The sequence below is a fragment of the Pleurodeles waltl genome, chromosome 1_2, assembly GCF_031143425.1.
Source record: "Pleurodeles waltl isolate 20211129_DDA chromosome 1_2, aPleWal1.hap1.20221129, whole genome shotgun sequence".
Classification (NCBI taxonomy): Eukaryota; Metazoa; Chordata; class Amphibia; order Caudata; family Salamandridae; genus Pleurodeles; species Pleurodeles waltl.
Genome location: NC_090437.1, coordinates 675,110,972 through 675,126,060, shown reverse-complemented (window position 1 = coordinate 675,126,060; position 15,089 = coordinate 675,110,972). Strand labels below are relative to the sequence as shown.

The following is a 15,089-nucleotide window of genomic DNA, read 5'->3' as shown; positions in this document are numbered from 1 at the left end:
GCTGATGCCTATGTGAATTGACTGAGTCTCAGAACTCGGGCAAGCAATTGATTGATGTTGGAAATATATCTGTGAGCTTACAACAACTTTGAGCTGGACAGAGAGCGAACCATTCATGTGAATGCATTAGCACCCAACTTTGGCTTTGAATAGTTTGAAACCATTGCAAGATGGACCATCGTGCGCAGACATGAGCAGCTTTCTTAGAACGTTTTTTGCAAAGTGTAATAAAAACCATGCGAATGCGGCAGCCTGTGTGCGCAAATGCATGCAAAGACCATCTTTGAATAGCTTTAGCAAAGTGTAACAAAAAGCATTCAAATATGGCCATCTGTGCATCCACACATACATGAACATCTTTGATTGCTCTGCATCATAGTTTACAAAACTCATTCAAAGGAAACAAGCATTGGCTAAACTAATAGCTTGGCAAACCAAGCCAATGTTGTTGGCTTTGCCACTGCTGGGGTTTGATGAGTTGATACTGTTGCAGTGCCATCTTCACTGTCCACAAAACAAACCGACTGCTTGTCCTCCACTTGTTTGCTTTCCACTAAGGTGGAAAAAGAATGCAGTTAAGAAAAATGCCAGCCATAAAGTTTAAAGGTAAAATTTAGAAGTCAAAATATGTTGAAAGTTTTAAATTTGTGCCAGTTTGAAAGTTAAAATGTACGAATGTTGAAAGTTAGGGAACACTGATGTTAGGGAATTTTTGCACTACATGACTTCACAAAGCCAGCCTGAGCCATGGCCTTAAATTTTACACGCACCTTCAGAGAGACGAAAGCGACGAGTGGCACTAGCCCAAAGGAAGAAAGACAAATGTATAGCATCGGACTTGTGAGCATAGCTGTGTATTGCTTTTTTTTTTTTTTTTTTTTTTAAATAATGCACTTTTCGAAATTGGAATATTAAAGTGTCCTCTGCATAATCACCTACACTTGTTGAACGGAAAAATCCATCTTTTCATATTTAATGAATATTTATTTAAGTACCTCATCAATTGGCATTCCCAGTGTCTGTGTGTGTATGTAGTGCTACCAAAAGGTTCTCTGTGTGTGCTTTGCCGGTGTAGATTTCTCAGGATAAAGAGTTTCTGGTTTAAGATGTGTAAATCCTATAGATGACCTATGGATAAAGGACATTCTCCAGAAACCAGAGGATTGTCTAATGGAACCCTATTCAATTTGACCTCTAACTGTTTTACCCATGATGGCTACAAACAATTCAGCCATGTAGTGTGCGGTTTACGAAGACCTAAATATAAACATAAATCACACCTTAAATCGTCTATTGCTGTTTGTTTCACGTTCTGGCTATTGGACTAACTGGTACATATAAAAATTACATGCAGCACTTGATAATCTTGCATTTGTTACCGTTGGGCCTTCTGGAATCAGGGAAATGTGTTTTTTATATTCTGTGTGCTAGACCACAGTTATGGAAAACCATTTTCAGCTTCTTCATCTGAGCAAAACTTCTTTATTTGCAACTGAAGAAAGGGAAATTCCACAGATAAGAATTTGTACCTTGGTTGGGTTGCACTTGTTTCATAGTTCTTTCATGTGCGGTGTCTTGGACAGTGAAACATTGACAAAAGAATATATTTATCTTCTTAAGCTTGACAATGGTAATGTATTATAGATACCACAGACTTCATAGTTTAGCTGCTCACAGTGTTTCTTTTTTTTTTCTAAATTTGGTTCAATCTAGGATTCATTTGATCAGCGACAAAGAAGTCAAAGAGCATAATTTGCAGATGAGTATCAAAGAACTGTCAAAAGATGAGACTGCAGCGTAAGTTTGGCCTTTGTAAACCATTTTGATATAATATGTTTGCTGTCTTCGATGTATCTAAATGAGACTGTGCCTTTACAAAAGTAAATACATTAATAACCGCTGACGTTTGATTCATTATATAGCTTTAGAACTATATCACCTTAGAATTGTATCTTGCAAAACAAATTCCACAATGTTGTGTTGAAACTATTACACTTGTAGTGCAGGTCGTTAGGAAGTCAAAACGTTTTCAAAGCTTGCATTCTACTCTTAAAAAAACAAGAATGTCACATTGTAAATCCCAGTGTCACTGTTTGGAAACAAATACATTTAAATGTTACAAGATGTGGTACTCTTGTGTTTTAGTTTCAAATGTTGTTTTTATTAAGAAACAAGTAACAGAAAACATCCAATAAATGAAGAAAATAACGTAAATGAATAATAGGATAAACCTATAATAAATAATGAACTACTACAACAGCAATTGACATACACTAAAAACAATATGTTTTAGAGCATAGTAAACCGGAAAACTGAGAGAAACAAGAGGAGCATCAAGAGAAAAAAGAAAAGGAGACCGAAAAAAGGGTGTTAATAAGCAGAATAAATAGTTGAACTGCACTATTTTAAAATTTTGATTGATACAGTTGTGATTCTTGACAAGTATTATTGTGCTGGGATTGTTACTGGCACCTCTAAAGTGCAAATCTAGTTATGACTCAGTGAGGCACCATTTATAGCAGCAGGAGTCTTCTACTATTCAAAATATGAGGAAGATTTTCAAATGACTACCAACCAGCACCAAGAAAACCGTCATGTACGACCTGGTCATAAGCAAGTTGGACTAAAAGGAATCCCCCTCTATGTCAGGATGAACAAAAAAAAATCACCAGAAGGCTGCAGACCATTCAGAACTTGGGAGCCAAAATCACTCTCAACCTCCCACACCATGCTCACGTTGCACCACACCTGAAGGAGCTTTACTGGCTTCCCATACAAAAACGAGTACAATTCAGAGTCCTAACCCACATTTTCAAGGCATTGGATACTACCAGCCCATCATACCTCACAAATGTATCTGCTTTCACAAATCTTCCAGACTTCTACATATACACATCCCACATTCATAGAAAATATTGATCCAGACATTGAGCCTTCTCCTACATAGCACCTAAAGCATTAAACATCCTTCCACTACACATAAGACACTCCTCCTCACTTCTTGAATTTCACAAGAAGCAAAGGCATGGGTTTTCGGTAGTCCCTCTAAGCCCTACCGTTGGCTAGACTCAAACCTGTTCGGCACCATGATACCTTTTCAGGAGATAGTGTGCACTACAACTGTGCATAACATAGAAGATCCTGCATGTAAGCTGGGGATAAGGATACGTTAAGAACTGGTTTATTTCAATCAGCTATGTGAAGCATCTCTATATATCCACATGGGCTTAATACACATATATATATATATATATATATATATATATATATATATATATATATATACACATATATTTTTAAGGGCAAGGTGCATATTTGTGCTCCCCTGTCCCTTTTTATAATGACTCTTGGTGCTGTATTTACCACTACCTTGCTTCAGATCCCTTTTCAGTTGAAGTTGAATTGATTTAGAAGTTTTCTTTTCTCTATTTTCTTTCACTTTTGAAACATTTTAAACCCCGTATATTTTAGAAATCTAGTAGCACAACAGCATATGTAGTTATGTTCTGCTGAGGCCCTAGCAGTTTTGTCTCCAAAGTAAAAAGCATTTAAAAAAAAAAGCATTTAGGCTGCCTGTGCATGTTTTTTTCAAGATTTTCAGAGAATTACATCTGAGGCACAGTCTAGTATTTCTTTGCAGAGATGCAAATGCAGTTTAACAGCACAACTTGTTTCTATTTGTTCTGGATATATTTTACTACTGTTTAATTCAATGTTCTATGTACATAATGCACACGCTTTGTACTGCTGCTTAGATATTCTTATATATTACTAGATTCCACCCATTGAGCGAATTGATTTCAAGTGCCTCTTGATATGAATCAGACAGTTATAACCTTATTAACAGCACTACTTTCTTCACTTCAAGTTAGTGTTCCTTCATACAGGCATATTAATAACAAACCTTAGCAAAGTCAGTAGATCTGAACAAGGAGGTAGCCAGACAATTAACATACCCACCACTTTAAATTTAATCTCTGATAGCACCAAGCAAGTGAACCAAGTGAGGCCAACTGTTTCTAAAAGAGCTCCCTTATTTTTAGAATCCAATCATCTATCCATTCACCCTTCCACCTACCAGCTGATATCCACTATTTCCCCTTTACATTCTCTCATCCGTTAATTATTTCATCCATCATTCAGTCTTTCCCCATTCCATCCATCTAGTGAGCCACCCCTCTGCTTTGTCATCCATGCACTCTGCCATCCATCCATTCACTCTTCTGTCCATCAATCCTCTCTGCCATCCATCCATCCTCCACTTGGTCATCCATCCATCCATCCACTCAGCCGCCTATCTATCAACCTATCCATCCACCTATCCATCCACTTTCCATCCATCCTCTGCCATCCATCCATCCTCTTTGCCATCCATCCATCCATCCTCTCTGCCATCCATCATCGACTCTGCAGTCATTCACCCACTCTTTCATCTATCCAGCCTTCCATTCAACCACTCTTTCATACATCTATCCACCCACTTTGCCAAACATCCAATTATCCATCAGTCCACTCTGCCATCCACTCAACAGTCAATTCACCCATCCATCCATCCTGCCATTCATCCACTCTCCATCCATTTACTTATCCAGTCACTCACTCATCATTTCACTCATTCACCTAGTTAGCCATCCCTTTACTGTTATCCTTTCACCTGTCCATGTAACTATCCATCCCTTTACTCTGCCATCATTTCACCTGTTCATCCTTCCTTCCATCCATCCATCATCCATCTGTTCATCCTCTTATTCATTCACTCACTTATGCATCCATCCACATATCCTTTCACTCACTCATCCATCGATTTACTCTGCTGTCTTTTCACCTGGCCATTCATGTTTTCACCCACTCATGCATCTACTAACTCACTGATCCACTCAACACATCCATACCTCCGTTGGTCCTTTCACCCTTCCTTCTGTTAAATATTCCTTTCTTCTTTCCCTTTTTTATTTACCCACCTTTTGCTCTTCCTTGCTTCTGTTTGTCCTTCTATTTATACTGTAGTCCTTTATTGCACTAATTAAGAGTTTTTGTCTGCCGAGTTTCAGAAAGGAGTGTAAAGAACCCTGCCCTCTCCGCAGCTGCTAAAGCTGTGTGGGGGAGTAGTTTTGGGGGTGTTCACAAGGCCCCTGGATCTGAACATGGTATTACACACACATAACCAAATAAAAATGACATAGAAAGGCAGAAGCTACAGCGAACGTGAAAAGAAAATAAAGCAACTGCCACATCTTTGACACAATATCCTGGAATGTAATCACCAGGACAGCTTATTTTTGTTGGCGGTTCAGCTTCTGCACTCCTCACAGGCAAAGAGTAGGCTCGGTTCGCCAGTATAAATGTGCCCAAGAAATGCCATCAGCACTGGAGGCATGTAATAAACAACTATAAGGATCAAGAGTGTGTCATTCCTGAAGAGCCAACTGATGGTGTGGCTCATTCATCTACTCACTCTCCACCCCTGAGGAGCCGAGGCAACTGCTGCCACACTGTTTCTACTGGGCTGACCGGTGGAAACCTCATAATATGGATGTTCCCGACGGTCAGCCCAGTGGAAACATTGTTATAGGACCATGGGGGAGACCTCCAGCTTCACGGTGGTGTCCTCCCCACAAATCTGGCGGGCTGACGGTTGGCCCCACCAAACTCCTAATGAGGCCCTTATTCAGAAGTTCTTGGAAGAAAATTATTGGATCCAGATGAATGGTTTCAAATTTTAACACATTTAAGAGTTGCCTGAATGGAAATCCAGAAATAAATAATTGAGATGAATAAACACAGGAATATATATCTCGGATCTGTTAGTAATAACGCACAGGACATGGGATTTTTATTCCAGAATACAGCTAGGTCTGGAGCAACATTTGAGGGATTTCTATAACATGCAACACTCAACAAGTATCTGTAAAATTGGTGTCTATATCAGAATCTGAGATAGGATTAGGATTTCAGAGAAGTGAAAGAAAGAATATATGTATACTTCTCTGCACATTATGCAAATACAGTCCCAGTTCAAATATTCTCATCAATGTAATACCTCAGCATTAGACTAGAGCCTCAACACATCATCAAGGGTACTGGAGATGCAGGTGATTCAGTAACTTTCTATATAAGAAAGGTATACATCATCATGAAATATCATGCATATTTTTCCTATTATTTTGATTCAAATATATTTTTCACAATAATTCACATCAAGAGCTCTGGTTGCTCGGCATTCTCCACATCTTCCTCATGCAGTACACTCACATATGTAAAGTCCTGACGCATCAGCAAGTGAGGTGGTGCTTGAACAATTTTCATAGTGGTTGTGCTGCCATCAGTGTTACGTCACTGAAGTCATAGGGAACATTTCCAAGTGTCACGTGCAAAGAACAAATGTAGCAAATATATTCACAAATGTAGCAAATATATTCAGCTGGACGTTGTTGCTGGTGTAGTATATAGCTGGTAGTGTGTTTTGGAGAACACTGTTGCAAACATATTATTCCAGCATGGTACGGAAGCGCGCTGTCATTTACAAACAGCACATTTTCCAGTGAAATTACCACTAGGTTTGGTTAAACAAACAGTTTGTACTGATAAAATGATAAATAGCAGATAAGTGTAAGGTGTGAAAATCGTGGTTCAGGAAATATGTATCTCTTGATTTATTTTGATCCTAATAAAATATTTGTCTTCATCATACTTTAGAATTGCACAGAAATTTAGCTTCACTGGCTTTCTGAACTTCTGTTATTGTCTGAAACATTTGTACACTTTATTTACTGGTATTTAAACTGTATTATGTTAGCAAAATGGCATTTACTGTACCCCTGCAAAATTGCCAAACAGTTCACTTTACAAAACCATCTCACTTTGCTGTCACAGAAACCCAATACCAGTTTCCATGTTAAAAGATTTTCATTTGCCAGAAGTTATTGCCTGACATTTTATCTCTGTCTGAAGCACAGAAAATGTTACCAGATAAAAATACAATTTAAAGGCATAACTAAATTGTTCTTCCCCATCTGAACTGCAGAACACCCATCACCCAGTGCTTAATTTGTAAATAAAAAGGTGCCGGTGCCCAAAGCCCACCTCTTAAACACACGTCTGCTGCAATTAAATGTGCAAGCATAGAATACTGAGGCAGCATAATGCTGAAGCCATCTTGGGCCCCTTTAATCCATTTACAGCCACTCCCGGCCCCTTCAGATAACTCCTGCAGCTTTCTGCTTTCTCCCATTGTGACGCTTTTTCGTTTTTCTCTTCCTCTGTCTTTCCCATATGTGTCTTTCGCTCGCAGTAAATGCTTGAGGCCGAAGTACAAGCCCCAGCGCTAATAAATAAGTGCTGGTGCTCAGCACCGGAAACAACAAGCACAAATTAAGCCCTGCCTCCACCCCTACTTTCAGGGCTTAGGGAGAGTACCAAATTACACTACCTTCAGGATTGAGTTAAGGGCTTTTTGCCTGTGAGCAAATGTGTTCCTTCAGCACAGTTCTATTGCACAGCTTCTCTTTCCCACCCCAAGCCAGCAATTGTGCTACCCTAGCACTGCAGATTCTGGCAGGTTTATGGATGAAGATTGTCAAGGAGCATTGAATTGATCAACGACCGTGCTGGAGAGCCACTTCCCCCATCAAAGAAATTGTGCTTTGTGGGCTCTCTGCCCCTCTTGGTGATGGGCAGATTGGGTATAAATCCCCATATCTGCACCCCAGAGGGATAACAGACTGCAGTCACCCCAGGGAAAGGGGCAGCCTTGTACCCAATGGTGTGGCTTCTTGTCCCTATCAGTCTCAAGAGATTTCCCAAGGTGTTGTGGACTTTGCGTCTCCTGGGGTGGGGTGATTGGTGGTCAATCCCACATTATTCCATGCACCCCCAGGAGTACAGAAGGAATGTAATGGGAGGAGCAGTGGCCCATGCCAAGGGACCAGTCCCCCCCCACCACATCAATAACTCCCTGATGTGTAGTAGCATTTCTGCCCCTATGCTAATATAATGATTAGCATCATAGGGGCAGAAAGACTGAGTTGGACCAAAGGATGTGGGGTTGGGGTGCAGCTAAAGTCTGGATTGACTGGCCCTCCCATCTCTTTACTCTTTTTCTATTTTGATTCACAAACAGCATTTTGTAGTATGATAAGTAGTACTTCAGTACTACAAAATGCAGTTCATAGACCTAGGGACGGGCACCTCCACTTCCCTCTCCTATTCTGCAAGGAAATCTCTGCTAAGGTGGTAGAGATCTCTGCACTTATAGAATACATTTACTTAGTAGATTTAGTAGTAAATATGGGATGGACCTTGATAATGGTAGGAAAATGGGGAATATCTACTACTAAATGGGAGGGTTTTATGAAATTTACAGAGGGATTTAGGGAGGGACATGCTAATACAAACGTACAATTACTAAAGAGTAAGACCATTGCTATTAACAAACTACAGTTCAAAGGTTACTACAATCATAAAAATGTAAAAGCAGGTGTAAATATACTCCATACCAATCTAGGAGTAAGTGCACAAGAAAGGGGACACTCCAGAGGAAGCCTTTGAGGTACCATCTATTCTTCTATGTGGCAGTCAACTCAATGCAATTTGGCTGTAGAGGCCTTCATACAGTTGTATACAGAAGGTTGATACAAGGTGGCTTTGAAATTCAGCTCACTTGGGTGCTATTGATTAAAAGTAATCCTTGTCACTTAACCAGTTGACATTGTGATATATATAATATGTAGATTTGATTAATTTACAGAGCGGTTATAGGTTGACTAAAGTACGTATGCTGGTAAAAACCGCCACTATGCAACTGTTCGTACATAAGGACGTGTGCCACACTAGAGAGCGGTCTGAGTGATTAGATCAGGAGACAAGATTCTAATCCAGTTTAAGCCACTAAAATCTGATGCCAATTTAATAATGCCACTATTGAATGTTAGGGTTGATAATGTATAAAAACAAACATTGGTGTTATTTTTCTATGTTGTCACACACATAGACGATGTACAAACAGGAAACAAAGATTATGCTCTGTATTATACTTTTGTCTTGGAAAAAAAAAACTTCAGTACATTAGTATGGAGGACTGTAGCCATGCCTAAAACAATCTTTTTTTATTTGTACAATCAAATGAGTATTGACATTCCTCCTTTTGTGGTGAAAGGAATGAAAGATACCTATATATCTGTGTATGTATGTTTAGCGATCAAAATATATTTTATGATTCATTATCATTTTATTACTTTGAAATTGAATAATAAACTTACTTTAAAAATAAATTCAACTTTTATTACAAAAATCAAAAATAATTTCATTAATTAAATTTAAACTTTAACAAAATTTGCTAAATATGAAATACAAATAAAAATGGTAGGGTGTTTATTAATATTCAAAAACTACTATGTTTACATTCAAAAAGGTATATACAATAATTTATTATGTAATAAACATGGGATTTGTAGTTAGTAAGTAATATTGTATTAGTTTGTTTGTATTAAATATTTTATATTCATCTCTACATATATTGTACACATTGTAATATTTTAATTCTTATTATGAACTTTAATAATTTTGTAGTAGTAAATATATATCTTTGATAATCATCCCTCTAGTGTCTAGTGGTGCTTCTGGCCCCTCTGGGGGCAGATTGAAAGTAAACACCCTAATATACACTAAGAGCCTCATGACAACTTTGGTGGTCTTTTCGGAAGACCGCCGTGGTGGCGGCCGACAAAAGACCACCATGTTGGCGGTCATCCGACTGCTGTATTAAGAGTCACACTGTGAAGACCACCATAAAACAGCCAAAAATCCAACACGGCCAGGGCACAGGAGGGCGGGAAAGAGGCGGTTCCACCACAAGCACCTCCAGGCTGACATAAATCCATTCACCAGATTACGTGCCACAAATCAGCACAGCGGTTCTTCCATGGCAGTAGACCATTGGCGGTGCAAACTGCTGCGGTCAAAACCCACTATTATCAGAACACAACACCACATTAGAGAGGTTGAATAACCCACACCTGACACACATCCACACACCAGACACACCTACTCACTACAGTATATAAAACACTGCCACACAACCCACAATCCTTTGCAACTAAAACGACATACACATACACGGAGCACAGGCAATCACAGAGTGTCATGACCACACAAACTTGCCAAGTCAAATCAAAGAAGTGCATGAGAAAACCAAAGAGATATCCTCAGTGGAGACAGCAAAGCCCAAACTGGAAGAAGGTTTGCAGAGTAATCTTGCGCTTATTTCAAAGGAAGAATCAAGAAGAGAAGATCCAAGATGGCCGCTGTGAGTCCTGAAGGTTAGTTACAGTTCTAGTCTTGCAATCGGTTGGTTGCTAGGTTACGAGCTCTCCAGCTGGAAGCCTTGCACTTCAACTGAGGTCTGACAGGAATCAGCTGTGTGGAGAGAGAGCGCGCTTCAGAACAGAAACTCCTGTGAGGTAAAATTACATTTGAAGATTATATTACAGAAAACGGATAAATATTGTCAAGGTTTATTCGAAGAGTTTGATAGTAGACCGTTCCCGTGGAAGTCGGCAAGGCTACAGAGTTAATGTATGAATTAACCTTATGTTTACAAGGTTCTTGTTTGAGATATTAAAGTCAAAGAAAAAACGAACTTTAAAAAGTATCTACAAATCTCAAGGTTATAAACAAATACCAAGTTTAAAGGAGAAACGAACTGTTAACAAATAAGCATTTACAAATTCAATGGTAATAAACCAAAATAGAGTTTAAAAGAGAAACAAACTTAAATAAACAAGCATTTACAACTACACGTTATCAACAGATGTCGAAGTAAGAAAGGAGAAACGAACTTTAATAAACAAGCATTTACAAATACAAGTATTGACAGAAGTCACAATAAGACAGGAGAAATTAAATAACATCAGCTGATTTGAAGAACGCATTATCACCAACTATATATATATATATATATATATATATATATATATATATATATATATATATATATATATATATATATATATATATATAGCAACATAAAACCAATCTCTAACAAAGGTTGAGAAGTTCTTCCAGAATCAGTAATAAGCATTTTTTAAGAAGAGCTATCATTTATAGAGAGAAACAAGGCTACAGAGAACTCAGGGTGAGTGAAGAAATAATAGAATTAAAGAGAATTAAGTGTTGAGAGTAGAAAGTGAAAAACTGATGTTGTATGTCCCTAGTAATTGCGACTGTGACTCTTGCAGGTGCTGTATCCAATCTTAGATGTGAAGAGGCAGACTGAGTACTGGCGTTCATCATCTCTGTGGCAGTCTCTCTACCATCCCATTCCCCTTTCCCCCTCCGGGGTACTCAGCACGAAGGATTAATATTCGTTGTGAGTAGCTCGGGTCGGGACTGAGGAGTTATCTTCTGCTTCTGAGGAAATCGAATTGAAGTGTCCTGACACAGAGAGAGCACCCTAACACCATTGGTATACATACACACACACACACACACACACACCAGCACAACTAACACACAACACACATTACGAGCATACTCAAATCCCACAAGCACCCCTCATTCACAATGCACCACCCACACCCCATCAATCACCCAACACTGCATCCTTACACACACACACACACACACACACACAACAACCCTATCCCCGTCAACACAACCACAACCATGTCCCCACAAAAGCATCCACTGTTCACAGACGATGAGTTGAGGTTCATGGTGGATGACATTGTCAGGGTAGAGCCACAACTGTTTGGAGCACAGGTCCAGCAAACGTTAATTGCCAGGGAAATGGAGTTGTGGCATAGAATAGTCCACAGGGTCAACTCAGTAGGCAACCAGCCACGCACAAGAGAGGACATCAGGAAGAAGTGGAATGACCTACAGGGGAAGGAATGTTACATGGCATCACAACACCAGATCGTCATGCACAAAGCTGGTGGTGCCCCCCCCACCATAGTTAACATCTTTGGAGGAGAAGGTGTTGGACATTCTTCATCCCGAGGGCCTGACTGGAATACCTGGGGGACTGTACTCTGGTAAGTACCCACAGCTTCCATGTCACAGAATTGTCTTGTCCTGCATGCCACCTCACCACCCAAATACTCACCAATTACCTGTATGTCTCACTACACCTCCCACCTATTCACCTAATGCCCCTCTCCTGCATGCCACACCACTACCCAGGCCAACTGCCCACACAAAACTTGGCAAAGGCACTGATAGATTTGGCTAATACTTTCACTACGACTCCCACAGTGCACTAGCCCATCTACGTTAAAACCTGGAATGCGCACATCAAATCACATCTCTTGCATGTACGGCTATTATACGAGCTACACCTACTAGATGGTACAACTGAGGACCACTACATGGTAATGACGGCAATGACAGCAATGCAATGGCACCCCACAATGCCAACCAAGGTTAAACACAGATACAGCTCTGTGACTAATCCTAGGGGCCACTCATCCAGATCTCCAACCCTGAAATGGGTTCACCGTTGTATGGAAAGTAAGATGGCAGACTCCATGCACATGCACTACATGCACAGACAGGACATTTAACCTTGCATACTCACATACTGTCCTCCCACAGGGACACCATGGTTCAATGTCCAGCCATTTCATGTCACATCTAGCAGACCTGACTATTCACCAGGTAACAGTGGTGAACAGTCATGTGAAGTATCAGACAGTACCTGAACCCATTCGTCGTGCTATATGTACCAAACCTGAATGACTGCACCCAACATGGAGTATGGAATCCATGTCACAGACTACTATGTACCACCAGTGGTATGCTGTGCAGCACCTGTCATTGTCATAGCTGGGATTCATGTTACGTCACTGTATGCATATGACATTGAGATAACCAAACACACTTTCAGAATGTAACTCTGTGTCTCACTCCATCCACAGGTACCTCTGCCAGTGCCAACATGGAGAGGATACCAGAGACTGCCAGCCCTCCTCAGGATGAAGGCCCCTGTGAGGACAACACGCCTGAATGTCTGTACACTGACGACCTACCTGGCCCATCTTTGACACCTGGTCAGTCTATGACTCCCTGCCTCACCCTGCCCAAACCTATCCCCCCAACCCTGTAGCTACAACTTCACATCCTACCCGTCATCCCCAAACCTGTGTCCCAAGGAATGTTTAAACTATTGTGTGCCACACAGTACATGGACCTGAGTTGACCCCTGACACCTCAGACAATGAAGGTCCTGCTAACACTGGGAGTGGGCACACCATGCCAGGGGCATAGGCACCTGGGGGCAGGGGGCATGGGAGGGAAGCTGTGGGCCATAGGATGGTGTCCCCAAGGAAATCTACTGACCAGGAAAGCATCTCCCAAGTCCTGGGAGCATACTAACAACCTCAGGACAGGTTGGGCCAGATTATCACCATGTTGGGGGATAAAACAAAGGCTGCAGAGGGAAAACCACCAGGAGGCCATGCGGCAGTGGCAGGCCCACAGTGCCACCATGGCCTCCATTGTAGGGGTGCTGAGGGATATCCACACCACCCTGCGTGCTACCTCGACCTGCCATCAGGTCCCTTCTGCAAGCAACCTAGCAACTGATCCATCTACATCAGCGACGTCTAGTGGAATGCAGGCCCTGCCAGGGGAACCACATGCCTCAGACACCCCTCCCTCTGTAGCTGAAGAACCCCCCGCAAATGTGGATGTCCCACCAGACATTCAGTTGGAGCAGATGCCAAAACCAAACCCACTGCCAGGTAGTGAACCTCACTTGATTTGTCTCCCTTGTGTGCCACTGAGACACCCTATTGACTGTTCAGAGGCATTACTCCATTTTCCAGTGGCACATGGACACTGGAACTGTGCACCCAACTGCTGTAGCAGCTACTCTGATGATTCTATCTGCCATGACCTCGTTCACCAACTTTTGGACATTTTGAGCACCTTTATTTTGCCTTTCACAATCATGATATATACAGTAAAGACCATTGAACACAGCTACTTTATATGTCTGTAATAAAACATCAACAATTGTTATGCTTGCCAACTGTGGTCTGGTAATGCCCCCCTACATGGAACAGAAAGTGTAATAGACAGCAGAGGGAGGCACCCTCAGTAGGAGACACATTACAACAGATATGTCCCAGGACAGATGTCAGAGAGGTTGAAATCCAGGCCCACACAAGAGTATAGTCAGTATTCCAACCTGAAAAAAGGGCATGACAGAGAGCACCATCAGGATGGAAGGAATGGTGCCACACAAAGCACATATGCAGGTCATAGATGTCATGCCCAGTATATCATACCTCCTAAGCAGGGGCCCTGGATACTACCTATACATCACCAGTTACAGAACATTCACACAAATCACCTTACCAGCCATCTGTCATCTACAACCCTCATTTCTGTAATCATTTACCAATGGCTAATGACTACAAATGTCTCAAACCAAAGGTAGCAGAAGATTTAAATACCACAGTCAGTGGGTGGAATGACATGAGAACCGGAGAATACAGGACACATAGCTCAATATTGGTCTGACTATTTGAGAAGTGAATGTAGGAAACTAGTGAGAACACATGTTCGAGCTAAATCAGTTTTACTGTGCACCTCACATTCTATCAGCCAGCTCCCACAACTCACACATAGGAATAGGACCACATTACACCCACTCTGATGAATCAGTTCTGGAGGATTATTGTCATCAATAATTGTGGACATCAAAGACTTGAAAAAACCCACTCAACATACCTGTATGTCACTGGAAGTACTGACTGATTAGCTCAGTTCTAGAGTCAGCTGCACCCTCTTCCTCTGGCTCCTCATCACTTGCCATTTCAGAATTTCCAGCCACTGGTCCAGCTGCCTCACCCTCTTCAGCTAGCAATGGTATCAGACGTCTCAGGGATAGATTGTCAAGCATGCAGCAGGCAACAATGATTTGGCATACCTTTTGGGGTGAGTAGAGGACGGCACCTCCAGATAGGTCCAGGCACCTGAATCTGGCCTTCAGTAGGCCAAATGTTCACTCGATTACCCACCCTGTCCACCTGTGGGCTCTCATTGAAACTGAGCTCCCCTTCCGTGGCAGGGTACCTCACTGGTGT

General features: G+C 41.2%; 1 protein-coding gene across 2 annotated transcripts in view; it reads left to right on the top strand.

Moving 5' to 3' along the window:
• TTC29 (tetratricopeptide repeat domain 29) overlaps positions 1-15,089 on the top strand; it is a 986,907-nt gene that overhangs the window by 73,496 nt on the left and 898,322 nt on the right. For both annotated transcript variants that reach the window (XM_069242623.1, XM_069242622.1), the window contains exon 3: positions 1,714-1,797. In XM_069242623.1, coding sequence (XP_069098724.1) covers positions 1,714-1,797 — 84 coding nt within the window. The remainder of the gene's footprint in view (positions 1-1,713; positions 1,798-15,089) is intronic.